At 45.1% G+C, this 13619-nt stretch overlaps 1 protein-coding gene across 6 annotated transcripts in view; it reads left to right on the top strand.

Moving 5' to 3' along the window:
- Nucleotides 1-13619, top strand: part of NFATC2 (nuclear factor of activated T cells 2) — a 77615-nt gene that overhangs the window by 30362 nt on the left and 33634 nt on the right. For all 6 annotated transcript variants that reach the window (XM_085519843.1, XM_085519842.1, XM_085519841.1 and 3 more), the window contains exon 6: nt 8094-8234. In XM_085519843.1, coding sequence (XP_085375969.1) covers nt 8094-8234 — 141 coding nt within the window. The remainder of the gene's footprint in view (nt 1-8093; nt 8235-13619) is intronic.

Consider the following 13619-nt stretch of genomic DNA (forward strand, 5'->3'; position numbering starts at 1 on the left):
AGGTCCAGATGGATGGTCCCTGGGCTATGTGTGAGCTCACCAGTCACACCCCAGTTATTCCAGTTCTCCTACCAGAAAAACAAACACCACTTTCACTAAGAGTGAGCTGGGCAGTTCTAAGACCCTTCTGCAAATACGCACTATATTTATGTCCATCATTGATGAGCATTCAAGCAGAAATCTAGTCATGGTTTACAGAGTAAGATCACATTTTCTGAACTATATGTGCACACCTAATTTGCCTGTGAAATGACTATTTGCACCAGCTTGTTTACGATGTCGAGGCATTCATTCTGAGATGCGCTTACTTAGATGAGTCCTAGAGGCATAAAAAAGCCAAGAGTGAAGATATTAGTCAAGTGACCTATTTATAGGCTTTTTATAATTAAATAATAGATCTATTATAATTAAATGGAATGTAAGAAATGTTAGTTAGGCAGACAAGACAGTATGTATGAGAAATGTGTTTTCCTGAACTCATGGAAATAGAGTATGAAGTGATCTGGAGAAATAAGCTTCTTCCATTTAGAGTGTGTGTTACATATTTACAGGCTTTTTGCATTTAAGTAGCGCTTCCTGATGGCAGCCTAGTTCTGGGAAGATGGTTAAAACCATGAGTTGTTTCAGCCAGCACTACTATCGTGGGCTAAATCACACCAGAGTTGGCAGTTGAAGTTTCTCACAGCCTGCTCATGTCGCAGTGCTCAGATAAGAACAGATAACCTGACAAGCTGTGGTATAGTAGAAGTAGGAGCCCACTGGCTCCTCCTCGCATCCCAGTTTCCTCCTTTCCATGCTGCTGGGATTCTCTTTTTCACCACTGTTTGCTTTTTGTTTTTTTTCATATGGCCACATGGGAGCCCTTCTCCCCACGGCCTCTCCTGGAAGATCATTTCTTTCTGGTAGCTGTTAATGATGTCTCACCGGGAAAGCCTCAGTAAGTAGCAGCTTTAGGATAGATAACTGCTGTTTCCCCAGCAGTGGGGTTCTCTGGAGAGAGCTGTTGCTACCAACAGAACATCTGAGTGCTCTCCTCAGCAGAAGCCAATCCTGGCCAAAAACTCCCACCAGTGTCAGCAGATCATTAGCTGCAATGAAGCAAGAACTGTGAAGTATCTGCTTTTCTAGGGGGTGATTTGGTTCTGCCTCATCTGTGTCACATTCAGCACTTGACAGGTTTTAGGAGGGGATTTCACAGGTTCAAAGAACCATCCGGAGCAAGTTCCTCCCCAGGCAGCTGTGTGGGAGGAACACAGAGGTGCTATATTGTTAAATGATCAGTTATGCCTCGAAATGAACCTCGGATCCAGACATGCCTGCACATTGAGCAGCTCGCAGAGGTCTTGTCCTTCTGCCTGTTGATTTGTTCTGAAGCCTCTGAGGAGGCAAAGGCATCTGAAAGCCCCCTGATAATTGTAACAGGCTATTAGTAAAGCTGCTGTCTTGGAGGTATGGCACTGGAAGGGTGAGAAAAATCTCTTCTGATCGTTGCTCCACGCTGACCTTAAGTTTGAGCCTAAGCATGAGTCCTAATCTCTGAAAGTATTGAGAATATAATTGGAACAAAGCGCTTCTCAGTTACAGTCCTTTGCTGCCAAAATACAGTATTGTCATCATCACCACAGCACGTCTGAGATCAGAGCAGCTATCACAGAGCTGTGAACGCAGCTGTTGTCACACAAGGGAGTGAAATCTCAGCCATGAGGAGTCCTGCAGTTAACTTGGCCCTTCGTGTGCAGCCATAACAACAACAAGGCACACAGTGAGTTGCCCCTGGAGAATTTTGGTGTTTGCAGACCTGGTTGTTATTTTCAAACCAGTCCAACAATATCTATAATATCAGTTCCATTTGTTTCCTTTGTTGTGCTGAAGCTTGTTTCTTGGTGAGTGGTTGATCAGTGGAGTTGTAGCTCTCCTCCTTGGCTGAGATATCCGTGGGGTGGAGGAGGAGCAGCACTGAAGGCATTTCAGAGCACCTACAAAAGCACCTGTGAGAGACTGCCTGGTTTCCTTCCTGCTGCTGGAAAACTGCTTAATGCAAATGTCTGAGATGTGAATGTAGGGGTAGAAGTCCGATTCACACTGTCACAGATTTAATTCTAGTGGGTCATGGTCAGAGCTGCCCAAAGCGTCTCACAGTTCTTGTTTCATATAATCTGTGTTTGCTGAAACTGAGCTGTGCTCATGAATCCCTTAAAATGCAAATGATGACACTTGGCACAAGAGAGAGAAAAATTCTAAAACCTTGTTCTTATAATAGATGTTCCACGGTGGTAAAAACAAAACAAACAAAACTTATTACTAAAGAACAGTGTGTCCATCTAAGGAATTTAGAATAGTTTCTATTATTGACAGTATTTTGTTCCACTGAATCGGGTCAAATATTTTATTTCCCTTCAATCAATTTCCCTGGAAGTTTCCTTTATTTTTCTCTCCTTCTAGTAGATTTTCCCATATTAGACAATCTGAGCCTATGATATTTGACACATTAATAACTCCGGAGGAAAGAGCGAGTCATTTAAAAGAATGCTGTCCTGGCAAAGCAGGGAGCACTTTTCCTCGGCTGTGAGTTGTGCTGGCTGGAACACAATGGCAGGCAAGAAGGAGCCCTGCTTTATTGAGATAAAAACATAGAAGCAATTGGTCTCTTTGCACCTGAGAGATACTTGTTGGCAATTTTAACCAGAACTGTGATAATTAAGAGAGCAGCATGGGTTCCAGTTGAATTCAGGGAATTCCCTCCATTCACTTCAATTTCAAGATGGCCATGCAGTTGTACGTAGTGCAGCTCACACAAAAACTGCTGCTTTTCCTAACGTGAAATTTGTCTCTCCTAAAGCACAGAATTTTACCGTTCTGACATCTTTTGCTACCTGCAGTGTGCAACCAGAAGATTTTAATCTGGAAAATCTGATTTAGAAGGAGAATGCCCACCCTTTCTGCAGGCTGCAGGCCTTGCTGCAGGGCTGAACTCCAGTTTACTTTATGCCTTTGCAGTACTGCTGCTGCTGAAAGTAACCAACCCAGCCTACTATGCATTTCTGTGCATAATTTCTGAGCATAATTTAAGCTTAGCAGATCTCCTCCACAAGGGATTAAAGGGAAATGCTGTGCATACCCGCAGAGATGATCGACAGAGAAGTGAACCGAGGCCATGGTTTTCCTGTCATTAATCACATGCTGGTTTGTTGAGCTGGCTGCAGTTCATAGAAAGTATCATACTTATCTGACACTGCTGCCATCGGTGCTTGTACTCCTTCATATGGGCATCAGGAAATAAATTATGTGCAGAGAAGGAGGAAAAGTCCTCTATTCTTGGCACCTTTTTCTTGGGTGGCTCTGATCAAACTGCAATTCAGTCTTGCTGGTAACAAGTTGGAATCTGACACATTTCAAGGCTTCGCAACACAGTGGTTGGAAATCTGCTTTATTTATGTGGTTCTCACTTAAGCCTTCTGCCACTCCATGCTCTTACCAGGAGGCAAATCAGCTCCCACAGTGCAGCTCCCAGCCTTCACCTCTTTGCCCACCCAGAGAGCTCAGGGTGCTCTGGTGTGTGATGAATGGGATCAAAGTCTCTTAGGACATTAATGCATTGGATAAGCAGAGGGCACAGGAGTGCTGCTCCTATCAATCCTCCTACAGGCAGGCAGTTTGCAATAAGTAAACACAGTGTGACAAGAGGAAAGAGATATTTACTTTGGCTCATTAAGATTTGCGCTGAGCTGGAAGAATTAATCCCACAACAAATCACACTGCTGCTAAGGCACTGGTGTTGCTTCTAGGGTTTAGGAGGGTTTTTTTAGCATCAGACAGGCAGCTCTCCCTTCTCCAACCCAGCAGGAACTGGTGGCTTGAGCCAAGAGCCTTTGGGGGTCTGAAAAGTCGTGTTGGGGTTGGTGAGTCATGGAGTGAGGGCTTCCAGCAGGCTGGGGTGAGGTGGGAGCAGGAGGTCCCAAAGAGAGACCTGGACATTTGGCCTGGGGCATCTGCTGTGCTGGAGGTGCAGGTCTGGAGTCCTTTCAGTATCTCGATTTTAGTTTATGCGGCTTGTGGTGACAGTTACAGGTAATTAGAGGTAATGCCAGCTTTGTCCTCAGTGAGTCATGGGTGGTCCTCAGTCCTGCTTTTGATCATCCAGGATCCTTCTGAACTGTGCTCAACAATAGGATCAGGTATAAGGACATCAGGGCAGTTTAAGCTCTGGATCCAGAGTTGAGGCAAGTGTCAGCAAGATAGCACAGAGCAGTTATTCTTTGGCCTGTACTACACAGAAATTTGCATGGAAGCCTTCAGCCACTCTGTGGAATAAGGCATTGAGTAACTACAATGATGGAAAGGCTATGGAGTGTCTGCCCTGCAAGCAGTTGTGCTCTGTGTGGAGTTCACAAGCCTGTTCCTCCCCAGAGGCAGATCACATTGGTGTTTTCATTCTGCCTACGTTTCCTGATCCAGCCCTCACTCTCATTGCTCATGAAGAAGAGAGATTGCCTAGACGGTTCCTCTCTGGAGGCTGTTAAGATACATTTAGCTTCAGTTAAGACTTCTCATAAAAAGAGTCAGCATTAGGGCAAGACAAGGCAGCACCTGGAAACCCTCCAAACTGGTGGAAGGAAGCATGATGCTCGGGCAGTACTTGAGCTGCTGGTGCAGGGGATACATGGAGGAGCCACACTGATAAAGGGATAGAGGGGCTCTCAGGCAAAGCTGAGATTTCCTAAGGGGCACGTATGAGTAACACTATCCCAGGGGGAATTTGGAGCCACAATAGATGTTTCCAGGTAGTCATTGTCTCAAAATATCCCCTTCCTAAAAACCTAAAAGCCTCTCTGCCAAAGAAGGACCAATTGCAGGTGCTGTGGGAGGTGAGGAAGCAAGAAGAACCCTGCCTTGGTGCTCTGCTTATGGTCAGCTTGTACATTCCATGTACAGCATGCGGCCCACCAGCCTAGAGGCTGAGGTAGTCTTTACTCTTCTTCCACCAGCTGACACAGGAAGGGGGACTACAGGGACAGGTTGTGTGGCATGACAGCAGCATGTGGACCCCCAGGCACTGTGGACTGGGCAGGAGGCACAGGGGCTGCATTCCTCCCAGCTGAGGCTGCCCAGGGGTGATGCAGTGGCTGGGACAGCCGCTGCCTTTCTCTTTTGTGTCACTGTTTGCATTGTGTTTCTTGGCACCATGCATCCATGACATCTTGATTTGCAGACAGTCAAATAAAATAGAAAAATAATGCCCCCTATTAATAGGTTGGCACACTGCTCCAGGCCAAGTGAGAGTATTTCTATAGCATTTGCTTTGCTGCCTTATGTCAGTAACTGTTGCTATTGAAAGTAAACACCCCAACTGGTTAAATCAACAGTGTTTTGTTTATTCAAAGCTCATAAACTCCAGTAGCTGTAGGTCACTTTATGAAGTGTCAACCCCTGGGGGAAGAGAGGGAATAGTGTGAAATTATTGCATACAGTCCACCCATCATGAGCCATAGAGGAAGGGGATTTATTGGCAATTAATATTTCTTGCAGAGGAAAATAAAGTAATCCTGTTGAGGCAGTTCCATGCTGAACCTTGAGCCTCCCTTCTAGTGAAAACGGGGAATGGGGTGAGATGTTCTTGCAGGCCTGGGTGAAAAGTAAAATCTTGGAAAATGAAAACTGCTTTTTTAGAAAATGGTTTGCAAACCACCCAGTGGGAGGAGAACAGTGCTGGCAAAACACACAAGAGGAAGCCTGGTGTTCAGTAGGTAGATGAATTCCTCCACCTTTCCCTTTGGCATGATATCTACGCTGTGAAACTCAACTGGGAGATTTCTAAATGACGTGATTCTGCTGCACGTTTAAAGTAGGTGTGGGTTTGGGGCACCTATAAGTTACTAATTCTGGGTCTGGTTAAAAGCTCTTCTGGAGATGCCCATAGCCTCTGCCTGCTGTAGCTGTGCCTGCACAGAGCTTTGCCCCAACCTGCTGCTGGCCAGTGTGGGGCTGCATGAGGAAATCCCAGAACTCCTCTGCACGCTGCAGACTTGCAGGCCGTGTTGCTTAGCTGCCCTGCTTGGCTGAGGGTTCCTCAGTGTACCTGCTGCCCTCCCCAGCTCCCTGGTAGGTCGTCACAGTGTACACAAACATTGTGCTGGATGGAAGTTGGACCGAGTCTTGGTCTTCAGCAGCCATTTCCAACTTGCCTGGATCCAGATGTAATTAAGATGACTCAGATGGTAATTTCCAGGCTAAAATTTGTCCTTCAGCCCGAAAAAGCCTTGCAAACCACTGGTCGGTGGGATGACAGGTTACAGAGCTCTCTGTTGACTCACTGCAGTCAGTAGGAGATGTAGATTAATCTGCAATTTTGAAGATTTGGAATGCTCAGGAAGTGAACAGTATGGATTGAATAGGAATAAACAGTGTTCAGGGCACAGTGTAAATACATTTTCTCTTGAGTGTTGTAGACACGATCTTGGTTACTGCTATTAATTCGTAAGTCTTTGAGGTTCCAAACCTTTGTGATAAATCCAATTATGAACTCATCAAAAGTGTGAAGATTTAGGGTTTGGAATTAATCATGCAGCCATGTGAAAGAAATTAGCAGCTTCTGTGAAAGTAATCTGAATATATATTCTTAATTGGCAGCATCTTAGCCCAGCTGTTGTAATATATTTGAAGGGAACAATGAGTCATAAGGTTGTTTTAAATAGATTTTTTAAAATGCCTTTTGAACGGCGTAAGAAACTTACGGGTATTGACTTATTTGTATTGCTGACAAGCACAAAAGTTGTTGGATTGCAGAAGGGCTTCCGCTGAGCTTGTCTTTATTAGAAAACTTGCCCTCCCACCTATGGCTGTTGACATGGTTTAATGCTTGTGTTTTCCCTCCAAATATGCCAACTTTGTTTTGATGCAGTGGGAGAATTTGGGCAGCTCTTTCTGCAGCCAAGAGCTGTCAGGTTTTCGGCTCTTGCAGGGTTGCAGAGCAGTAAGAGGATGAACAGGGTGCCTACACCTCAGCTCTGCCCATGTAAGAGTGGAAGCCCAGCACCGAACGTGTAGGATAGATAACATGCCCTTATTTTGTCCCAGCAGCAACTGGTGTTCAGAGAAGGCAAGACACAAGTGCTCAGGGCCTCTTGGGAACAGAACTTTTGTTACAGAAAGTTAAAATCCAGCCAAGGCAGCTGCTAAATAGATGAGCAGCATCCTCTGGAGGCCTTTCCAGTTGGGGTGGATGAATCTGGAGGAGTTTGAGTGCAGGTCACGAACTCACAGTTCACCAGCCCCAAACTGCTGCCCACCTGGTCTGCTCACAGGGAAGCTCGTGATGATTTCCAGCTGTCTGCACTGCAGGGAATGATTCTCACATCTTCACTTTCTTCGGCTCCTGCTACATGTGAGCAGAGTATTAAGGTGGGCTCACAAGGAAGGTGAGCAGGACCCTCAGAAGCTTTCCTGACCCTGCATGTGGCCATTTTAACAGGAGGAGGGGAACTCAGGTGGACAGGTGGTGCTTTCTAGGTTTTCTGAGTGGGAATAGAGAGTAGCACAAAAAAGCCGGAGCTGCTGTGCCCCCGGCTTCATGGTTGACCCCCGGCCGTGTGTGGGCTCTGTGTGTGCCCATGGAGACAGTGCGGAACCAGGTCTGACATTGGGCCTGGTCTGTGGGAGGCAATGGGCATTTGTAGAAAAGGTTTATTTTTATTTTTTTTTCTGAAGGAATTTGGTGTTATTCAGTGGAATCCTCTCTGCAGGTGGAATTTTTGGGCTCCAGAGCTGTAGTGCCTGCACTTGAAAATTTGGCCATTTATTTGGAAACAGACATGGGCAAGTTCCAGCTCATTCATCCAAGCTGTCCTTTTTCAAGGACAAGGAGTAAGGCCAGCACAGCTGAACGCTGCCGCCAGCTCCTGAATGTTTCCAAATAAAATGCCTTGAGTAAGTTTATTTTTCCCTCTCAAACCTAAATTTAGCACCCTGGAGAAGCTGCTTTGGCAGTCATGCAGATGGTAACGATGACAAGATCAATCTGTGGATAGTTCTGGGCAGATTTGGAAAGTGCTGGTAAAACAGAGTTGATTTCATTCATGTCTGTGTTTTGTCCACAGCCCAAAGGTCTGCTCATGAACTTCCGATGGTTGAAAGACAAGATATTGACAGCTGCCTCGTCTATGGAGGGCAACAGATGATCCTGACAGGACAGAATTTCACAGCAGAGTCTAAGGTTGTGTTCACAGAGAAAACTTCAGGTAAGGCAGTTTTTTCCTCACTTCCCTAATGAGATAAGGCAGATCTGCAGTACTGTTGTGTCTTGTGGTATTGTCCTATGGTTTGTGCTCAGGAGTACTCAGCCCTTCTCTAGTGAGTGATCCCCTTCAGGTTGCGCTAAGTAAAACCAAATCTCTTGACTTGAGTTAACCATGTGAGTGAAATTAGTCCTGGGAGCAAACATCTGCATCGTTGGCCTTGCAGGCACTGTTGGAAAGTAAATCAAAGCCATGTCGTGGGGAAGGCTCACAAGAATGCAGACACTGGGGATCAGTGGAAAAAGGACGAATTATCAAAGAAATGAAATGACCATTACGTGCTTTAGTGAGCAGTACTGTAGAAATAATAATTGAAATGAGCATTTCTTATTGCAGTGAGCTGCAGTCAGAGGTTGGGTTTTCTGCCCTTAGATGTCTATGGGGGAAAAATGTGCATGGTGTGCATTTTAGTATCAAAGCAAAATATTTTTATACACATAGTGAGATACAAGAGTGCATCACTTCATCTTCTATATTTTTTCAGATATTTTTACGTTGATTGTTTCCACATTAATAGTTTCTGCATCACTTCTCAGAATCCTTTTAAGCATAAACAAAAGCGTTTATTTCCCCATTGTGAAGGGAAACAGTGCTGAGACACTGGGTTAAGTTCTGCAGCCATCTCAGCCTGTGCACACCCGTGCTCCTGCCCTGCTGAGCGGGCTGGTGCTGCATTCTGCACACAGGTTTGTGCAGCAGGGCCCAAGTTCATCCTTGGGACAAGAACCCTCAAAAGCCTGTTTTGTTCAGGCTGGAACAAAACAAATCAAATTCAATTCAAAGAGAGAACTTACCTGTTTCAGCACAATACTATTATTATTTTGTTTTCAGCAGACCTACAAGTTTTAGATCATGTTTTGCCAGAGGTTTCATGTAATATTGCTAGCTCTTGGGCAGCCACGAAGGGCTTGGCTCTTTATTTGCTTGACTTACACAGAGCCAGTACAAGATGCTCCCAAGCCCTGGCTGGTGTTGGATGAACATAAATAATAACAATAATGAGTGGTTACTGGGAGTTATTTAATTGCCTAGCATCACCTCTGCTGCTTTTGCCAAGTTCATGCTATTATGTTTTCCTAATGGTGTGCCATAATGAGCATCACTTCATTTCTGACTCAAAGAATACCTTGCCCCAGAAAGCATTCTCAGTGTGGTCTAATAGTTCAGGTGGGCAGCAGAAGCCCAGCATTCTGCTGTAGTTAGTTACTTGTTTTCTGGGAGTGGGAGTTGTTTCTTTTCTATCATGCATTGGCAGGCATTTCATCTCACCTCACTAAGCAGTGTTTGCATTTTATTGGATTTTTTAAGGCTGTTTTACAAAGTGACATTTGTTTGTTTGTAGATGGTCTGGACTTGAAACAATTTACCCTTCCTCAGGCTTGATCTTTGTATTTTGAATAATGTGCTCTGTAAGGAGTTAACAATGGGCAGGGAACAGAAAAGCACTTAGCAGTATGAAAGGCCAGACTCTGCCATCCTTTACTCTTGTTGGTTTCAGAGTGACAAAGGAATTAGCAGTACTAAAAAGCAGCAGTTTGTTTCATGTCAACTTTGCAGTCTCTGCTGTTAAGAAAACACACTGTTCCTACATTGCCTGTCAGTGATCTATGGCAGAGAAGGCATAAGCACTTTTTCAAGTGACTTACAAGAAGGGGTTTGAGAAATTTCATTTCCCAGGCAAGTTGCATGTGTGTGATTTATTGGGAAATGCTTTTGGCAAAAAATAAGAATCAAGCCTAGCACTGATATATATGGGCATCCACAGGTAAAACTGAGGGGAAAAAGGCATTTTAGGGGACCCGATTTCTTCTCATAGCACCTGCAAGGCATGCTGTTTCTCAGTAAGGAAGTCAGTAGGCCTCTGAACTGTGAAGGCTCTGATGAGCCTGTGCAGTCAGTGCAGTTTTCTTGGCGCTCTTGGTTTCCTTTTGAGCCCATGAATTAATTCCTTCCCTCCATGCTGCCACTGTTCCGTCGATGTCAGCGAATCATGAAGGTGCATGGGAACATGCTTGGCAGCCCGCGATGGTACCTGTCCCAAGAATGCTGTGCAGTAACTCAAGGAGATGATACACTAAGAAGGAGGTAGCTCTTAATGCCATTTCGAGGAAACAGCTGAAGTGCCCAGCCCCTATTTCCGTATGAGAGTAGGGAAGGCTCTGTCTGGAATAGATGTTAGAAAGTAAAAAGAACAACAACATTTTCCGCACTAAATCTAAAGCTTTTCTTCACTACTGGGGAAACTGCTCCTTTTTTTTTTCTTCTTTTTTTACCTCCTGGTAGCGGAGAGCCATGACTGATCCCAGCAGCAGCGCTCAGTCTGGAGCAGAGATTTGCATGCTGGTGTTCCATATCCTGCTCTGCTCCCCCGCTACCTCTGCAGCCAACCTCAGGCTGCTGGATTTTGGAGGAATGATTGGCAGAGGGGATGGTTGGAGACTGGGAAGCCTAATTTCAAACCTTTTGTCTGGATGAGAAGTGTGTGCACAGTTTGCTGGTTTGTAGTGTGTCTGGGGGACTCTGCGCTCTGCTACAAGCTTGGTAGTTCCTTGTGTATCTGTTCACTGCTTTATAATTCAGCAGTAACTCTTTCAGATACACCCCAAAGTGCTTTTAGTGTGAAGGTTTCTTTCTTTAATAGATATACATTAAGATGAGGAAGGTTTAGAAAATGAACTGGATGTGCAAATTGTGCAGGGACTGATGTGACTTCAGCCGAGCACAGTAGATGGAGAATAAAGCCTTTCTGCAGGGCTTGTACAGATTAATGAGTGTCCCAGCCAGGCTGAAAGTTGGGAACTTACTCACCTGTGACTTTCAGCTTCTCCCTTTATGAACTGTAGACTATTCAAATTACTATTACTGCGCCGTGCCTAGTTGTCATTGTGTTAGGCTGCATGGACACAGCAAAAAAGGCCCGTTCTGCAACTGAGTGTCTCAATTAGAAACGTTACTGGGTGGAAGAAGGAGGTGGATACTGCACTCACCCCAGAGAGCTTGCTTGCTGCAGCTTCTGTCTGCACAGCACTGTGCACAGAGCTCTGATAAGCTGCTCAGCAGCAAACTAAACCACAATAAACATGAAGGTGGGTGGATTGCTCGCTGCTCGCATGACCTGCCTGTCGCGTCCTCTCCCAGCTCATGATGCTGCCCCGGGGAGCCTCTGAAAGAATGGTACCTTTGTGAAGGCAGGAACATGCAGCAGCTCTCGGGGGAAACACAGTTTTCTCGGAGTTTCATTTTAACAGCCACAAGCCTTCTCTGTGCCAGCAAGCGCTATTTGATTTCCCACCTTTGCTACTAGTTTTAGCTCTACCAGTAACTGCAAGGGTGAGAACAGCAGTGTGGACAAGTATCTATTGGGTTTTGGCATGGTATGCTGTACCCTGCTGATGTCTTTGGTTTGCCTGGATTTAAGATTAGAGTAGCAAGATTCCTTTTTCTTTTCCCAAAAGGTTTTGTGCAAGCACTTCTGTGCAGTGAGGTGCTGTCCTGTTCAGGGTTTCATAGATGTTCCACCACCTGGGTCTACCTGGGGCCTGGGGTGTGGAGGTGTCTGTATTGTGCCAGGTGCTGGTGTTGAAGTCTTACAGGGCTGAGTAGCCTGCTCTTGGGGCTCACAGCTCAGATAGGTTTTGCATTTCAGATGGATACTTAAAGCTTTCTTCAATTTCCTCTGGATTTTGTGGGCAATTGTTCACTCATTATTGTGACACAGAGAAATGTGGAACTGTTTGTACCTGCGACCAAAATACAGAATGCTTCTGAGAACAATAATGAATAGTTTTTACATCTCTGTTACAGAGCACAATAGATGCCATTTTCCCCCTAGAAATACCTGGAAAATAAAGAATACTCCCAAAATTACATTGGGATTTCATTATGAAATTAGCCGCCTTTTTGCATCCTAACTACAAACTAGTGCAATTAACTCACCACCAGGAAGTCTGTGAAAGACTCATTCTAGGCTTGCCACAGGAAATGGCAGCAGGAAACAAACTGAAGAGGCTGGAGCTCAGTGCTTTGTGTGTGATGGAGGGGATGAAGTGCTTGCGATTGAACTGCTGATGCCTAAATACGATTAATGTTCTTAATGCTAAGGTTTACCAACATGCAAGCATTGTAGTTGTAAGTTCATTTTAAGGTTGTGTCTTTCTGATGAACGATTGTAATCTCTGGCTGCTGTCGGGCAGGGAAGTTCATGCATTAGAAGAAGTCAGTGCAGCACATGCAGAAGCAGAGCTGGGTTCATGATCTGAGCTCAGACAAACCTAACTGAGCCTATCTATCAGAGTAAAAATAAGTCAGGGGAAGTTATGGGATGGGATTACCCAGATAGAAATTTGTGAAGTGTGTATTTTTTTGATTTTGATCTGGAAGAGAGAGCTGGGAAAGTAACCCTGTGGCTATCAAGGGTTTTGAGTGTGCTAAAGGTCAGGGGTGTTAGTGTTTGGGTACGGCCCACATCTTACAGTGCAGTTAAAAAAAACAACAACACGTAGCAGTTTGGGAATCCCCCCTTGTATTTGTTTTAATTATCATGTCATAATTTGCAAGTCAGATGCTGTTGGTTGCATTGTTTACTCCCATTTGTATACTGGTTACTGCTGCTCTGCTATGAGTGATAGAGAAGTTCCGTGTTTCTCCAGAAGAAAAGTGCAAATGGACTGGCTTTCCTGTGCCAAACTCTAATGGTGGCCGCACGGACATCATGAATCATCGCTAGGACAATGTGGGTGGTGGAGGAACAACCCAAACAGAAAGCGTTCATCTTTGGAGGAGATCCACCGTAAATCTTCCAGTCCAGCGACACAGTGCAGGGAGAGGAGGTGGTGCTCTCTGCGCCCTCTGAACTGATGCAGCTGTCAGGTCTCTGAAGCGTGGACATTCAGAGTCCATTCAACAAAAATAAATCTTAACAGCCTCCAGATTCGAGCAATAGAGTTCTAGGGTTTTTGTTGTTGTTGTTTTGTTTTGTTTTTCCCTCGAGTTCTTTTATGTGTCTGTCTCAGTAATATTTTTATGGCAGTGGTTTCTTAGGATGCTGTTATCTGGAGCAGGTGAATCTGAGCATACCTGAACATCTTGAACATCTGCTGCTTTCAGGAGAGCTCACTGCAGGGCAGGAACAGGACTGCTGTGCTCAGTGTGCACACCAGTCTGCCCTGGGAATTAGTGACAGCAGTGAGTTGAATCTTTTTTTCTGTGCAGTGCCTGTAATGCTGTGTGTGAAGGGAGGCGCTGAGCTCTGTTCCCCAGCTACGAACCACAGAGCCTGTGCTAGCACTCAGAACAGCAGGAGTATAAAGTCCTGTCAGTCTTTCTTCT

Source organism: Coturnix japonica, chromosome 19 (genome assembly GCF_054131305.1).
Source record: "Coturnix japonica strain WE chromosome 19, WE-NBRP24, whole genome shotgun sequence".
NCBI lineage: Eukaryota > Metazoa > Chordata > Aves > Galliformes > Phasianidae > Coturnix > Coturnix japonica.